This window comes from Zingiber officinale, chromosome 1A (genome assembly GCF_018446385.1).
Source record: "Zingiber officinale cultivar Zhangliang chromosome 1A, Zo_v1.1, whole genome shotgun sequence".
Lineage (NCBI taxonomy): Eukaryota > Viridiplantae > Streptophyta > Magnoliopsida > Zingiberales > Zingiberaceae > Zingiber > Zingiber officinale.
This window is the reverse complement of record NC_055987.1, coordinates 96,803,512-96,816,088: the sequence shown is the minus strand read 5'-3', so window position 1 is coordinate 96,816,088 and position 12,577 is coordinate 96,803,512. Positions and strand designations below refer to the sequence as shown.

Genomic DNA, 12,577 nt, shown 5'->3' with positions numbered 1-12,577 from the left:
GAAAATAGCCATCCGTAAGATTTTAGGATAGGAACTTAACGTGTTTGAGTATGTCTTTTTCCATACTTGTTCAATGGTTAGTATCAATGAATGAGTCATCTTTTACCTAATAAATTTAAAAGAATTTGTAACGAACCCTCTATCCGTCTAACATTTCAAGTTTACTAATGTAAGTTGCTCAAATATGACTACTCACTTGCTACTTCTTTTATCGTTCGGACAGTGCAAAATGTCTTTTTTGCCCACAAAGATAACATTTGTATTTCTTATTCTTTAATAAATATTTACATTGTCCTATTTTCATCCATCAAAATATTTCCTTATTCCAAAAATACCTTTGACCTAAAACTAAAATTTTTTCCCTTAATATCAAATATCAAAATATATTTATTTATTTTTTTCTTTCATATCACTTCTTTCTCCTTGTTCTCTCTCATCATATTTTTTCTCTTATCATTTTATCACACACTTTCTCTCTTCTTAATCTCTCCTATCACATTCTCTTTTCTCTTTTTTTTTTCTCATTATACTTTCTCTCTCATCATATTTTCTCTCTCCTCAATCTCTTCCATCACACTCTCTTCCTTCTTTTTCTCTCATCATACTTTCTCTCTCCTCAATCTCTCTTGTCACACTCCCTCCTTTTTTTACTCAACACACTTTTTCTCTCATCATACTTTCTCTTTCTTCAATCTCTCCCATCACACTCACTGTTCTTTTTTTTCTCATCACACTTTCTCTCTCATCTACTTCCTCTCTCACCATACTTTCTCTCTGTAACGACCCGCCTTCTACTAACTAAGCTGTAAGGCCGATCGTCACATTATGCTGTGCTAAACTATTCCCTGACCATCTCTAGAACTAGATGCGGAAGCTGGACTAATTAAAATTTTGCGAAGCTGTTAACATTTCTTGGTGCTACATATACTAAGGAGTATAATCTAAAGTATACCGAACATATACTACATCCCCTATGGTCAAGGAACTGAAATATATGTTTTCCTGCTGTTATCAGACCTCCCAATCGATCCAAGGATCGATTGGAATAGTCGGATCGATCCAGTGATCGATCCAGACGGCTACTGTATGCGGGATATAAGTTGGATCGATCCAGTGATCGATCCAGCATACTACTGTGCCCGGGACGATAATTTGGATCGATCGGCTGATCGATCCAGGCTGATCAATCGATCCATTGATCGATCCCAGAGCTCTCTGTTCGCGGCAGAATGCGACTGGATCGATCGGCTGATCGATCCAGAAGCTTACTGTTCGCAACAGAATGCGACTGGATCGATCGGCTGATCGATCCAGAGGCTTACTGTTCGCGGAACCAGGCTCCCAATCGATCCTCTGATCGATTGATGGCCCCCAATCGATCCACGGATCGATTGGGGTTTCTGATTTCGCAGTAAACTCTGATTTCAGCACTATTTCGTGCCAAACTCACATTCACAAGTTCTAATATAACTGGAAAACAATCTAACAACGAATATTTAGTATTCTAAGCATAGCCTAATGCATAGTTCACTAGTTCATGGCATTTAAACATACTAAAGTGCGGAATGAATAAAACTACAAAGTTCTAATGCTTAAAACAAAGCTGGCTAGATCCCTAAGATCTTTATTCCAAGTTCCACCCACACACATCTTCCTTGCATTGACCTCCAGCCTCCACAGCTAGTCCATTTTCCTTTTACCTGTATCTGCAGTATAAGGAAAATAGTATCTGTAAGCTAAAAAGCTTAGTAAGGAACCATCTACCTCACTAAAACATGCATACGATGCAAATATGATTTTAAATCATGCTGTTTGAAAGGATATGCTAAATATACTGAATAAACTAAAACATGGCATGACATATAAGCATACAATCATGGCATATCTAAAGCTGAACATGGTATCAATCACATGGTATCAATGAAGAACTAAGCTGATACTAAAAACTAAGCTAAGCTAATACTGGACTACGGCTAGGACTGTACTGAATTCACGAACTAATTATGAAAGTTTGAAAACCATATATATATAGTAAGTGAAAATACTAAACATGCTGTTGATGGGCCCGGCAACTGTACATGCTATGCGCGCATCTCTAACTAGACCCGAGGTTGCAAGTCCCGAATTTAGTAAAGCTACTAGGTTATCTAAACCTAGGGACCGACTATGGGAGCCCAGCCCAATGGATATCTAATTCAGTACAGTGCCAACTGAAAAGTAAAATACTGAGTATAGCTAAACTGTTCTAAATTACTGTTTCTAGGTTATCTGAACCTAGAGCTAGGTTGTCTGAACCTAGAGGCGACTGTGGGAGCCTACCCATTGGACCGTAGTCCCATATAAGCTAGAATAAACTGATCTACTAATTTAGATGCTTCTAATACATTCAACTGTGCTAATAAAAAATGCCTAAGTTGCATTCTTTTCTAAGCTGGTCATTTAATCGAACACCTAGTGTGCTTTAACTCCCCTCTCTATTAGGGAGACTACCTTTAGGCACCCAACAGCATCTAAACCTCCAACTGAAGGAGAAAAGACGTGTCCGGCCCATCTAAAGGTACTCACTAAATCCCTAAACCTGCGAGGAGGGTTAATTACACCCTATGTGTCGAAAACATACGCATATAACTAAACTAATACACAGAAAATCAAACGGTAGCTATTATACTGCAGGTGAGGGGTTTCTTACCTCCTGTTCGTAATTTCTTATGATTCTATTCGCTAGAATTCCGGTGGAGATGATCTTCTCGACGATCCGCTCGCGTCTTCGCGTTCCTCTCGCGGAGAAGAACCTTTTTCGTGTTGGAGTCGTCGCCGGAAGATGTTCCCTTGACCCTTGGCTTGGTGTGCCGTGCGTGAGGAAGAGGAGAAGAAGGAAGAGGCGGCGGTGGTGTTGGGTCTCGGTGGAGAAGGTGTTGCCGAACCAAGTTCTCAAAATAAACCAACCCCAACTTAACCTTCCTATTTATACCAAGTAATTAATTCGGCCAAACCAATTATAAATATAATTGATTCCCTTTCCTTTCAGCACGACCCTGCTGGGTTCAACTGGTTACTAACATTATCCCTAAGCCATAGGTCTCGGGTTCGATCCCCGCCTAAGCAAAATATCTAAAAATTTCATAAAAATCATAAAATATTTATAATGCAGTTTCGAGAATTTTCGGGCGTTACACTCTCTCCTCAATCTCTCTCATCACACTCTCTCCTCATTTTTCTCATTACATTTTCTCTCTCTTCATCCTCTCACATCATATTTTCTCTCATCATGTTCTCTCCTATCACATTTTTTTTTTCTCATTTTCTCTCAGCACACTTTCTCTCTCTTCATTTTTTCTCATAACACTTTCTCTCTCATGATACTTTCTCTCTCATCATTCTCTTTCATCATATTTTTCTCTTACATTCATCTTTCTTTCTCATCTAATTTTTTCTCTTATTTTCTTTTAAGGGTAAAAAAGGAAATTTTGATTTATTCCGATAGAAAATATGTAACTAACCAAATATTGCTTTTAAGAGTGATATTCATACTCATACTTATTTCCATTCCATAATACAATAATTCTCATTCTGATTCTTATTCTTAGGAAAGAATCAAACGTCCCTTAAAAAATAAAGGGTGCTAGTTGATAATTTAGATGATTAACGCACGCCGCACACGTCTGATTTTTGCCTTTTAAGTAATTTCCCAAATTTAATTCATTATAATCTTATTTTATTACCTAATAATCTTAAATAAGAACTTGTATGAGAGCCACTGGCCGAAGAGCGGGCCGTGGTGAATCAAGAACCTCTAGCGACCCTCGTGCCACCGCAGTGGCCACCGCACACAGGCCGCGGCCGCGGCCGCCGACGCAGATTTCCTTGCTCCAACTAGCTAGTCCACTGCAGCCATCGCACCGCCGTTTGGAACCCGCTGCCTCCTGCGGCCCTCCTTTTTGTCTTGGAGCGGAAGCCTCGACAGGAGCTTGGCTCGAACAGAGCCTTGCTATTCTTCCTCCGACCACGCCGAAATCGAGCAGAGACCAAAGACCCTGTCTTTCATCCTTCTCTTCGTTGCTTTCTTGCTTTCTTTCGTTCCTGGATTATCTTCCACTAGTGCCGCTTTGCCTTTCTTGTTAAGAAATCGAACTATAAAGGCGCTGTTTTTTGTGGGTTGGAACCAGACTGCGAGAGGGAAGTTGCGGCAACATGTCTTCCTTTTTCCGCTCTCTCCCTAAACCTAGATTCGGGCTTCAATTACATCCCAAGATCGATTCTTTGGCGGGTTTCGATCGATTTCGGCGTTGCGCTTCTTTTGCTCCCGTTGCCGAAATTGCTTCCGACAGGATCAAGTCGTTTGCGCTCTTCGATACCTCAACGACGAGATTCTGTAGTAGGAGCAAGAGGAGGAAAAATATCTTTCATAAGGCTTTTGCAGAACAAGAGGTGGATGAATTCGAGATTCGGAAGAGGAGTATGGATGTTGAAGCTGAGATTTACGAGTTCATGCAGAACTCCGCGAAGCCGAGGGTTTTTCCGACCAAGCAGGAGCTCATTGCTGCAGGGAGGGCGGATTTAGTGGATTACGTGATGGCTCTCGGTGGATGGCTTACATTTGGTTGGGACATTAATGATAATGAGGTAGATGATAGGTTGCAATCGGCAGGTAGAGTGGAGCTGGAAGACGGGAAAGTAAGACCAGAGAGGGCTACGGTAACTGTTCTTCCGGCGAACGATGAAGCTGCTGAAGATGGTAGAGTTTACCAAGAGAGGGCTTCTAACGATTCTTTGATGATTGCTCATATAGGTTCTGATGGTTCTGAGTATTGTTCCTCCGCGCCATCTTCTTCCGGGAGATCATTGTGAGTGAAAGATATGCTTGCTGAGACTATATGCTCTTTTGTATTCTTTCTATGCACTATGTTTTGGTTAACTTGCCCTTTTGACTTGTCTTCTATTTTTTTCTTGGTATTCAAGGGAGACAGAGGATTGGGAAGCCAGTGGGGTTGAGGGGATATTGCACAGGCTGGAAAAAGAGAGGAACTTGTCTTTTGTTACAAGTAGAAAGGTAGTAAATGGTCAGGACTCGTGCAGGAAATCTATGGTTGATCGAGATGAAAAAAGTAAATTTGCATCCAGTTTTTGACACATATCCGACGAGATTGAATATTATAGATGTTTCTCTTCTGTGGTCTAACTGATTTTGTTAGTTATTACTTTGTTGGAATCTAAACATATAATAGCATCTTCAAGCTGGTTAGATCCTTTTAAATAGTTCAGACACATAAAATATGTTCTTCAATGCTATGCATAATGAAAATTTAACTGCTTGCTCTTTTTGTCCAAAATATGGATTTGTCTTTTTTTTATAATGAAGAATCATCTGATTGAGTTACAGGATCATCCATCTTACTTTTATTCTGTCACTGCATAGGAATTAGTACTACATTAAGAGTTTTTGAAATGATGTGGGGTTATACCAGCCACGTTGACTACCAAATGCTAAACTGGTTTAGTTCTTGATTAGGGCACTAGTCATGGATAAAGCATGCATTTAAACATGTACTATTCTGTTCTTCAGCCATAGTAATCAATACAAGACTCAAGAACCAAGAGCAGTGCAGATTCCAACAGTATGATGGTGGATTATATTGAATGAAGTATAACTTACAGTTCAAGAGTATTGTTTTTCTCAATTGTTCCAATATTCCGTTGCAATCATCATAAACCCAGAATATCCTTACTTATGACCAGATGAGATTTGAATGAGCCTAGTATTACATTTCAAACAACTGTAAGATTAGTGATGAATATTGTTTTTTATACATCAATCTGATTCAGATTTTATTTTCTTAGTTTCTAATCTCAAATGTGAAGGCAAGTACGTTGTTCAAACCACAACAATTAATAGATAAGGAGAATTAGAAATGATATCATATGATATATCTATAGCTAAGCTCAAGTTCAGTTATCTCGATTTCTTTGCTTGGTTTGTTGGCTTTTGATTGATTGAAACAAACAAGTTTGTCTTTTATTTTCATTTAGTTTTTATCTGGTGTTTTATTGTCAAATCTTGGTATTCCTTGTAAATGGGCATTATCCATTGTTTATTAACAGTCATTTTTTGATATCAAGTCATATTAGCAATGTTTTGGTTTATGAAATCTTTGTGAGTTCAGATTTGAATGGAATTCCCTTCTCTAAATGCAGAGTTAGTTGCTGACAAACTTAATATTCAGAGTAATGGGGGAAACACTATATCCGAGTCATCAGAATGTGAAACTTGCATTTCACAAAATGATCATATAAATGAGGTAGAAACAAAATTTAAAGATGTCAACGGCACAAAAGGTGCATTTCCTGACACGTGGAGGAGTTGGAGTCTTCAAAGGGCTCACTTTTCTTTGACAGATTTTGAAGGTAATTTGCTGCTGCATTCTACTGTAAGTTTCTGTATCAATATTGTTACAAACATTGTGCTTCCCAGCTGGTGAAATTGTCCCCAATGATGACGGAAGGCTCTCAGAGGATCACCCTTTAGATGTTGAATTTTCTAATAAAAAGTTTCTTCTACAAGAACAGAACTCTACATCTTATAATCAAACAGATGAAAAGGTAGTCAATGAAAGTAAGATACATTCACCTCTTCATTTGGAGGTTGATCTTTATTCTGCTGCTCACATACTTCAAGCTAGAGTTGATGATGCTACTTCACAAAAGGTGTGTCATGTCCTATATTTTTCCTCTTTTGTAGAATGTACATCTGTTCATATTTCTTTTGTTATGTTTGTATGCCCTATATTTTATTTGGTTTCAAAAAACAGGCAAAGAACTCTATCTATGCTCTGTGGGATCTTTTCAATGCAATGCACTACAAAATTTCTTGTTTAGCACTTAAATAGAGATGTACAAAGTCCAACGCTCGTTCAATTGCTCATGAAATTGTCTTAAATTGGGCTTCCATTTCAATTATGTTAAGGTTTCTAATTAGATAGATAAATCATGTTACCATGACCAAGTTATTGGAAGCATAAAAATACAGATTGTTTGCAATCTGCTGTTTAATTGGCTCTATATATCTTCAATTGATAATGCTAAATGCATAAATGCTGGATATAAGCATCTATCTTTAGTAAGGATTTCAAAGAGTTACCTAATAAACAGTTGCACAGAATAAAATCTCTTTCTTCCTTAGATCTTCTTTCAATGTATTGTTTCTTGATTTAAGTTCATAATTGAACTTTGAATTTTTTAGTTTATACTTTGTTATTTGTTTATTTATTCAACTATTATCGTCATAGTTATTATATTGGTAAACTTTTATGATTCCAACTAGTATTCTCATTCAGTTCTGGTTCTCCAGCAAAACTCATTATATGAGCAACATATTCTTTCTGATGCCTTGGAATTCCAAGAAACTGAAATTATTAAAGCCAGAAATATGTTGAAATCTATTCAAGCAAAATCGAAGGTTCTACATGGAAAATTATCACTTGAGATTAGGTTTGCCATTCAAACTTGGAGTCAAATTTTTCTGAATTCTTTAGATGTCATATCTGTAATCCTGTGATTTTTCATGTAGGGAAGCACAGAAAATATTAGAGATGAAACAGAGTAAAATTACTGTTGTCAAACAGCCTTTATCACTGCTTCGTGCAACCTATATCATCTGGCCTAACTCTGCTTCAGAGGTTTTGCTTGCAGGATCTTTTGATGGATGGACTAGTCAGGTAAAATTTACTTTTGGTTTTCAATTATCGGTTTGCTTAATGTACGCAATTCAGCAATATATGAAGAAATTTTGTAGCTTATCATTGTAGACGATTATTGATGATCATTAGCTAGTGTACTCTTGAGGTTTTACCTTCCTTTGTTTGTTGCACACATGCTCTAACTTAATGATGAGATCATAGTCTTGTCTGAAACGCCTTGATTCTCCTTCCTGTTCACTTTTCTCTTTACCCTAACTTCTTTTGCATTCACTGGTCTCTCTGAACTCTTTAACCTAGCATACTTTTTGGTTCAGTTTAATTATCGCCATCCAGCAATGTTTTTAGATCATTTTTCTCGTGACTGTAAATCTAACAATATGGACGGGCTATACTCAGAGAAAGATGGAAAGATCAAACTCAGACACTTTCTCTTTACAGCTAAAGTTGTATCCTGGAAGATTTGAGGTTAACAACAATACTTGTTGATAAATCACTCTTTTTTACATGCTACAAAGCATGCTCAAAGTATCTTTTTTTTGACACAGATCAAGTTCATTGTTGATGGTGTGTGGAGAGTTGATCCACTTCGACCTACTGTGAACAACAATGGTCACACGAATAACCTTCTCGTCATTGAATGAAGATACATGTTCCTGGTATGCTTTTTGTATAATGATTACAGAGTTACACATCTGTTGTTAATCCAATCTTATAGACGATCTATGCTCTTTATGACCAAAGTAGAAGGATGTGGGTGTTTATTTATTTTTTGGAGGTGATCATGATAACGAGTGAGTGCATATGTATTCATGATAATCAATAGCCCTTAATGAGCCATTTCCTGTATCCTTCCATGCTTTTGATGCAAGTTGTGAATAAGTTGCAAACTCTTCGCTTACTTTTCTTTAGATACTAAAATGGTTCGATGCTTATTTCTAGCTGATAAATATCATACATGGTTTGTTAGGAAGCTAATCAAGCTAGAATTTCTAGTGTGATTAGAGCTCAATAAGTTTTCTAACAAATCCATCAGAACACAATCTTTAACTCAACTTGAGCTAAGCATGAGATGGGCTTTACACATTCTAATAAAAGTTAGAGCTCGATAGAGCTCGATAAGTTTCATAATATATTAATTTGCACACCATCTTGAAGCTTGATCATCATTTTATAAAAGTTCAAGCTCGATAAGCTTCCTAACTTACTCATTAGAACACATATCTTGGAGCTCAATGGAGCGTTAAGTCACCTGGGCTCAATCAACTTTTAACCTATTAGATAGAACATACTTGAGATTGCATGCATTAATCCATTAGTTAAACTATTACAGAGATGTCACTTTTCCATCAGCTATCTCACCGAATAAGAGAGCAAAAATTTATGACCATTGTAATAGTAATTGATGATCCTCCTTGAGACATCGCCTTACAAAATACATTTAAATAGATTGATGTACTTATACATGACTACAGATAAATAACCTGAATCCATGGATTTTATTGATCCCGGCACATTACCCATCTTAGGCGGAAGAATGTTATGTCACTCTCTCCACTGCAGCACCAATCTGCATATGAAGCCAATCTGTTGCTGAACTTTGCTCATATTCCCTAGTGTCATGCGGAGTGAATGTCAAACTGGAAACCGTGTCATGTCCCTGTGCACCAAACTGAAATGGAAAAGCTATGTATCAGGGTGGCTGCAGTTAGAAAGATTGAGTAAAGGAATGAAGTTATCGTATCAATAAAATGAACAAATGCAAATTATGATCAAGACAGACACAAACCACAATCAAGTAAAATGCAAGCTAACTTTCATGAGTAAGAATCATGACCAACAGAATTTCAGTCAAGAATTAAGTCAACACCACAGAGAACAGGGAGTTAAGAAGGTAACAATACATCATTTCATAAATTCATGAAGTTGAGCAAGAAATCTGCAATAGAAAAGGCAGACAAACTGATAGAATTATAGTTGGGCGACGGGAAATGACCACTGTTTGGCTTTAGCAACATTTACTTATCCCTTAAAATTGATATATCAACACTTGACCTGATAGCAACTTAATGATATCCCTTTAAACAATCACAGTACCGATTTGTATTAGTTAGCAGTGACTTCAGAGTGTATATGCCTTCATAAGAAGGAATCCACAAATGAGGCACGATGAACATGTTCTCAATGCAATCATCACATACATTCCAAATGCAATTAGTCTAAATGTTTTTTTAAGAGCAACAAACAAAAGAAAGTATTGCGATTCAAATGATTACATTCTCAAATACAAATAGCAAAGTGTTGAATGTTTGACATTTTGACTTACATCTTTAACCGTGACAACCTCAAAACCTGAATTCATGCTAGTAGTGACTGCTTCAAGCTTCAGTGATAGGAACTGCAATATAATATAAGACTACCTTTGTGCTTTAGGATAATATTCAAACACTACAAATAATGGAGTAAGCATACCTCGACCTGGCTCTGTAGAGCCTGAATGTAATTTATTATCTCATCCAGAATACATGCTTTGCCAATCACCTACTTGTATGAAAAACCTCGATTAAAAATGAAGGCAACTCCACTCCAGTACATGATATCAAGTGGCAGGTACTTTTATACTTTATTGTGCACCTTATTACAACCTGGCACCAAATCCTGAAGAATCTTCATTCGCTCACTTATCTTCTCTCTCCTTGCCTATAATGGACATGGTCAAGGTTCCAACAATTGCATAATATCTCGAAATTCACGGTTAAAAGTTTGCAACTGTTATTGTGAACCTCCAATGTATCAACAGATGCCCAAGTATGAGATTGAACGGTTTTAAATTAGAAAAGACTACATCGAACATGCTTACTCTTTCAGCCAGGCTGTGGTTGTCTGTTGCTTGACCCCTCCTGGCCCTCACATGGATGTAGTCCTGCTTTGGCGGTTCGGCAGGTTGAGGATTTTCATCATTTATCTTATCACACATGCCTGAACTTGCCTCCACCTCAGTTTTTGCATTGCCGTTCTCTTCGGCGCTCACGCCGTTAGGGCGTTTAGCTTCATGGTCCATCTAAAGAACAACATATTCAGTTAATCAATAATCAATTCCAACAACAGAAAAAAAAAACTAGTGATCTCAAGATAATACCTACCCATATAACAAATACTCACTAAGATCATATATTCTAGTAATTTGTTCAAGTATCCTGAACTCTTTGTTCTTGTTGTTCTTCCTAGATAATAAAAACCGATCTATTACTTTCTTAATTTTGAGTTGGTTATCTGGAGAGCCCAGTTGCTATTTGTTTGTCATTTAGATACTGTATTTACCTATTAGTTGACATCTTAATTCTCAGAATCTCTTCCTTATGATCACCAAGGCTTAAACTATCATATGGAAGAGGTTTCTTACAACTGTTTTTCCTTCCCTCCTTTCTTCCGCATTTACGTTGGCATTGTTTACTCCTTTTATATATGTATGTTACTCTAGCTATTCTAGGTGCCATTAACACAAGTCAGATACTGAGGCAGTCCTTGCTGCTGCGTCACTAAGCTATGTATCTGCCCTAGAACTGCCAAAATGTGAACTCCATTATAATTCTTAACTATTCAAATTTAATCCAAATATGAACAATCATGTGTGCACAGTAGTAACGACTTTTATTAGAGATATAAACTCCAAGATTGTTTAATGATCCGACTAAAAAAAGGAAATTTCCAACCTTCCATGTGAAAATTGCTAACATCGAACCAAAAACTTTTCCCTCAAAATGATGTGAACTTTACACTTCAATGGAATGAGCCTTTGCTTGCACCTCATCAGCACAGTTACAGATTCTTCATTTGACTTTGTGTTTGCTTAAGAAGATTGCCATGATGAATTTATTATAAGGGCAATTAACATTTCTTATTCACTAAGCTCATCTCTTATAATGTGTATATCTAGTATTGTTCCACAGTACTAAAAAGAACAACGAAATCCGATAGTTCATCTATCACGGAGAAGGCAGTAGAAGCAAATCGCAGTGTATAACAACAAACAATGCTTGAAATTTACTTTTAGTAAGCAAGAAATCTAACCAAACTAAATTTTTGTTGTTCAAAATCACCTCCACATTTTAAAGCTCGCAACTTTAGCGAATTTAAGCAAGAAACCAACCAAACGAGACAGAGATCCTCAGTACCAAGTCATGGCCGTCACTGGTGGAGACAAACTTGGACGAGTCGTCCTCGGACGAAGCCAAATCCTTCCTCTTCCTTCTCCCTTTGACACTCCCGGCGCTTTTCGCGTTGTCCATTGAAACCCCCGTCGAAGCCCTACCGCCCGGTCGCCGGATCGGGGGCCCTAAGCCCGGCTGCCCTCCGACCATGGGGAAAGTCCATGTCTCCGGTCCCAGCGACGGCATTGACGGCGGATCCATCGAAGCAATGTATATTAACCTTGGAGCATGCGGTGTAGCGAGCTGGGTTGCTTCGGATCTGTGGCTAGCGGAGAGGAGGAAGGTCGGGCTTCGGAGAGAGCGAAGAACAGTGTGAAGGAGAGAGAGAAATTTATTGAGCTGCATCATTAAACTTAATATTAAAATTTTTCTTCAATAAATAAGTTTCAAATCTTCGCTGAATAAATAAATAAATTAGTACAGAAAATATCACTTTGCCTCTCCCTAGTTTAAAAAATATCAATATACCGCTTATATTTCTTAATCATTTCCGTTTCAACCCTTAATTGAACTCAAATAATTCTCACGGGGGTGCTTTGAACCTCTAGGAGTGAAATGAAAATTGTTTACTTCCCCGGGAAGAACATTAGTACGTTTTTATAAAACACCATATAATTATGTTTTTTCAAATGAAGCCCTCATGGATCACAAAAAATTCATGTGATTTCCTCGCGG

General features: G+C 37.6%; 2 protein-coding genes across 5 annotated transcripts; one reads left to right on the top strand and one right to left on the bottom strand.

The window, feature by feature from the left end:
- Positions 1 to 3,744: 3,744 nt before the first annotated feature.
- On the top strand, positions 3,745 to 8,540 carry LOC122027312 (protein PTST homolog 2, chloroplastic-like). 3 transcript variants are annotated; one of them, XM_042586265.1, is made up of 8 exons: positions 3,745 to 4,844; positions 4,960 to 5,105; positions 6,193 to 6,402; positions 6,470 to 6,702; positions 7,346 to 7,485; positions 7,565 to 7,712; positions 8,091 to 8,159; positions 8,240 to 8,540. In XM_042586265.1, the coding sequence occupies exons 1-8, from the start codon at positions 4,192 to 4,194 to the stop codon at positions 8,333 to 8,335; spliced, it is 1,695 nt and encodes a 564-aa protein (XP_042442199.1). In that variant the 5' UTR covers positions 3,745 to 4,191; the 3' UTR covers positions 8,336 to 8,540. The 3 variants fall into 3 exon arrangements, with proteins under 3 accessions (XP_042442199.1, XP_042442194.1, XP_042442205.1); XM_042586260.1 differs by having other exon boundaries at positions 8,040 to 8,159; XM_042586271.1 differs by having other exon boundaries at positions 8,009 to 8,159.
- A 428-nt stretch (positions 8,541 to 8,968) lies between these two features.
- Positions 8,969 to 12,252, bottom strand: LOC122027299 (transcription factor BHLH089-like). 2 transcript variants are annotated; one of them, XM_042586240.1, is made up of 6 exons: positions 11,867 to 12,252; positions 10,552 to 10,752; positions 10,326 to 10,391; positions 10,164 to 10,232; positions 10,018 to 10,107; positions 8,969 to 9,363 (listed from the first exon to the last, which is right to left on the bottom strand). In XM_042586240.1, the coding sequence occupies exons 1-6, from the start codon at positions 12,248 to 12,250 to the stop codon at positions 9,232 to 9,234; spliced, it is 942 nt and encodes a 313-aa protein (XP_042442174.1). In that variant the 5' UTR covers positions 12,251 to 12,252; the 3' UTR covers positions 8,969 to 9,231. The 2 variants fall into 2 exon arrangements, with proteins under 2 accessions (XP_042442174.1, XP_042442181.1); XM_042586247.1 differs by having other exon boundaries at positions 10,018 to 10,089.
- Positions 12,253 to 12,577: the final 325 nt, after the last annotated feature.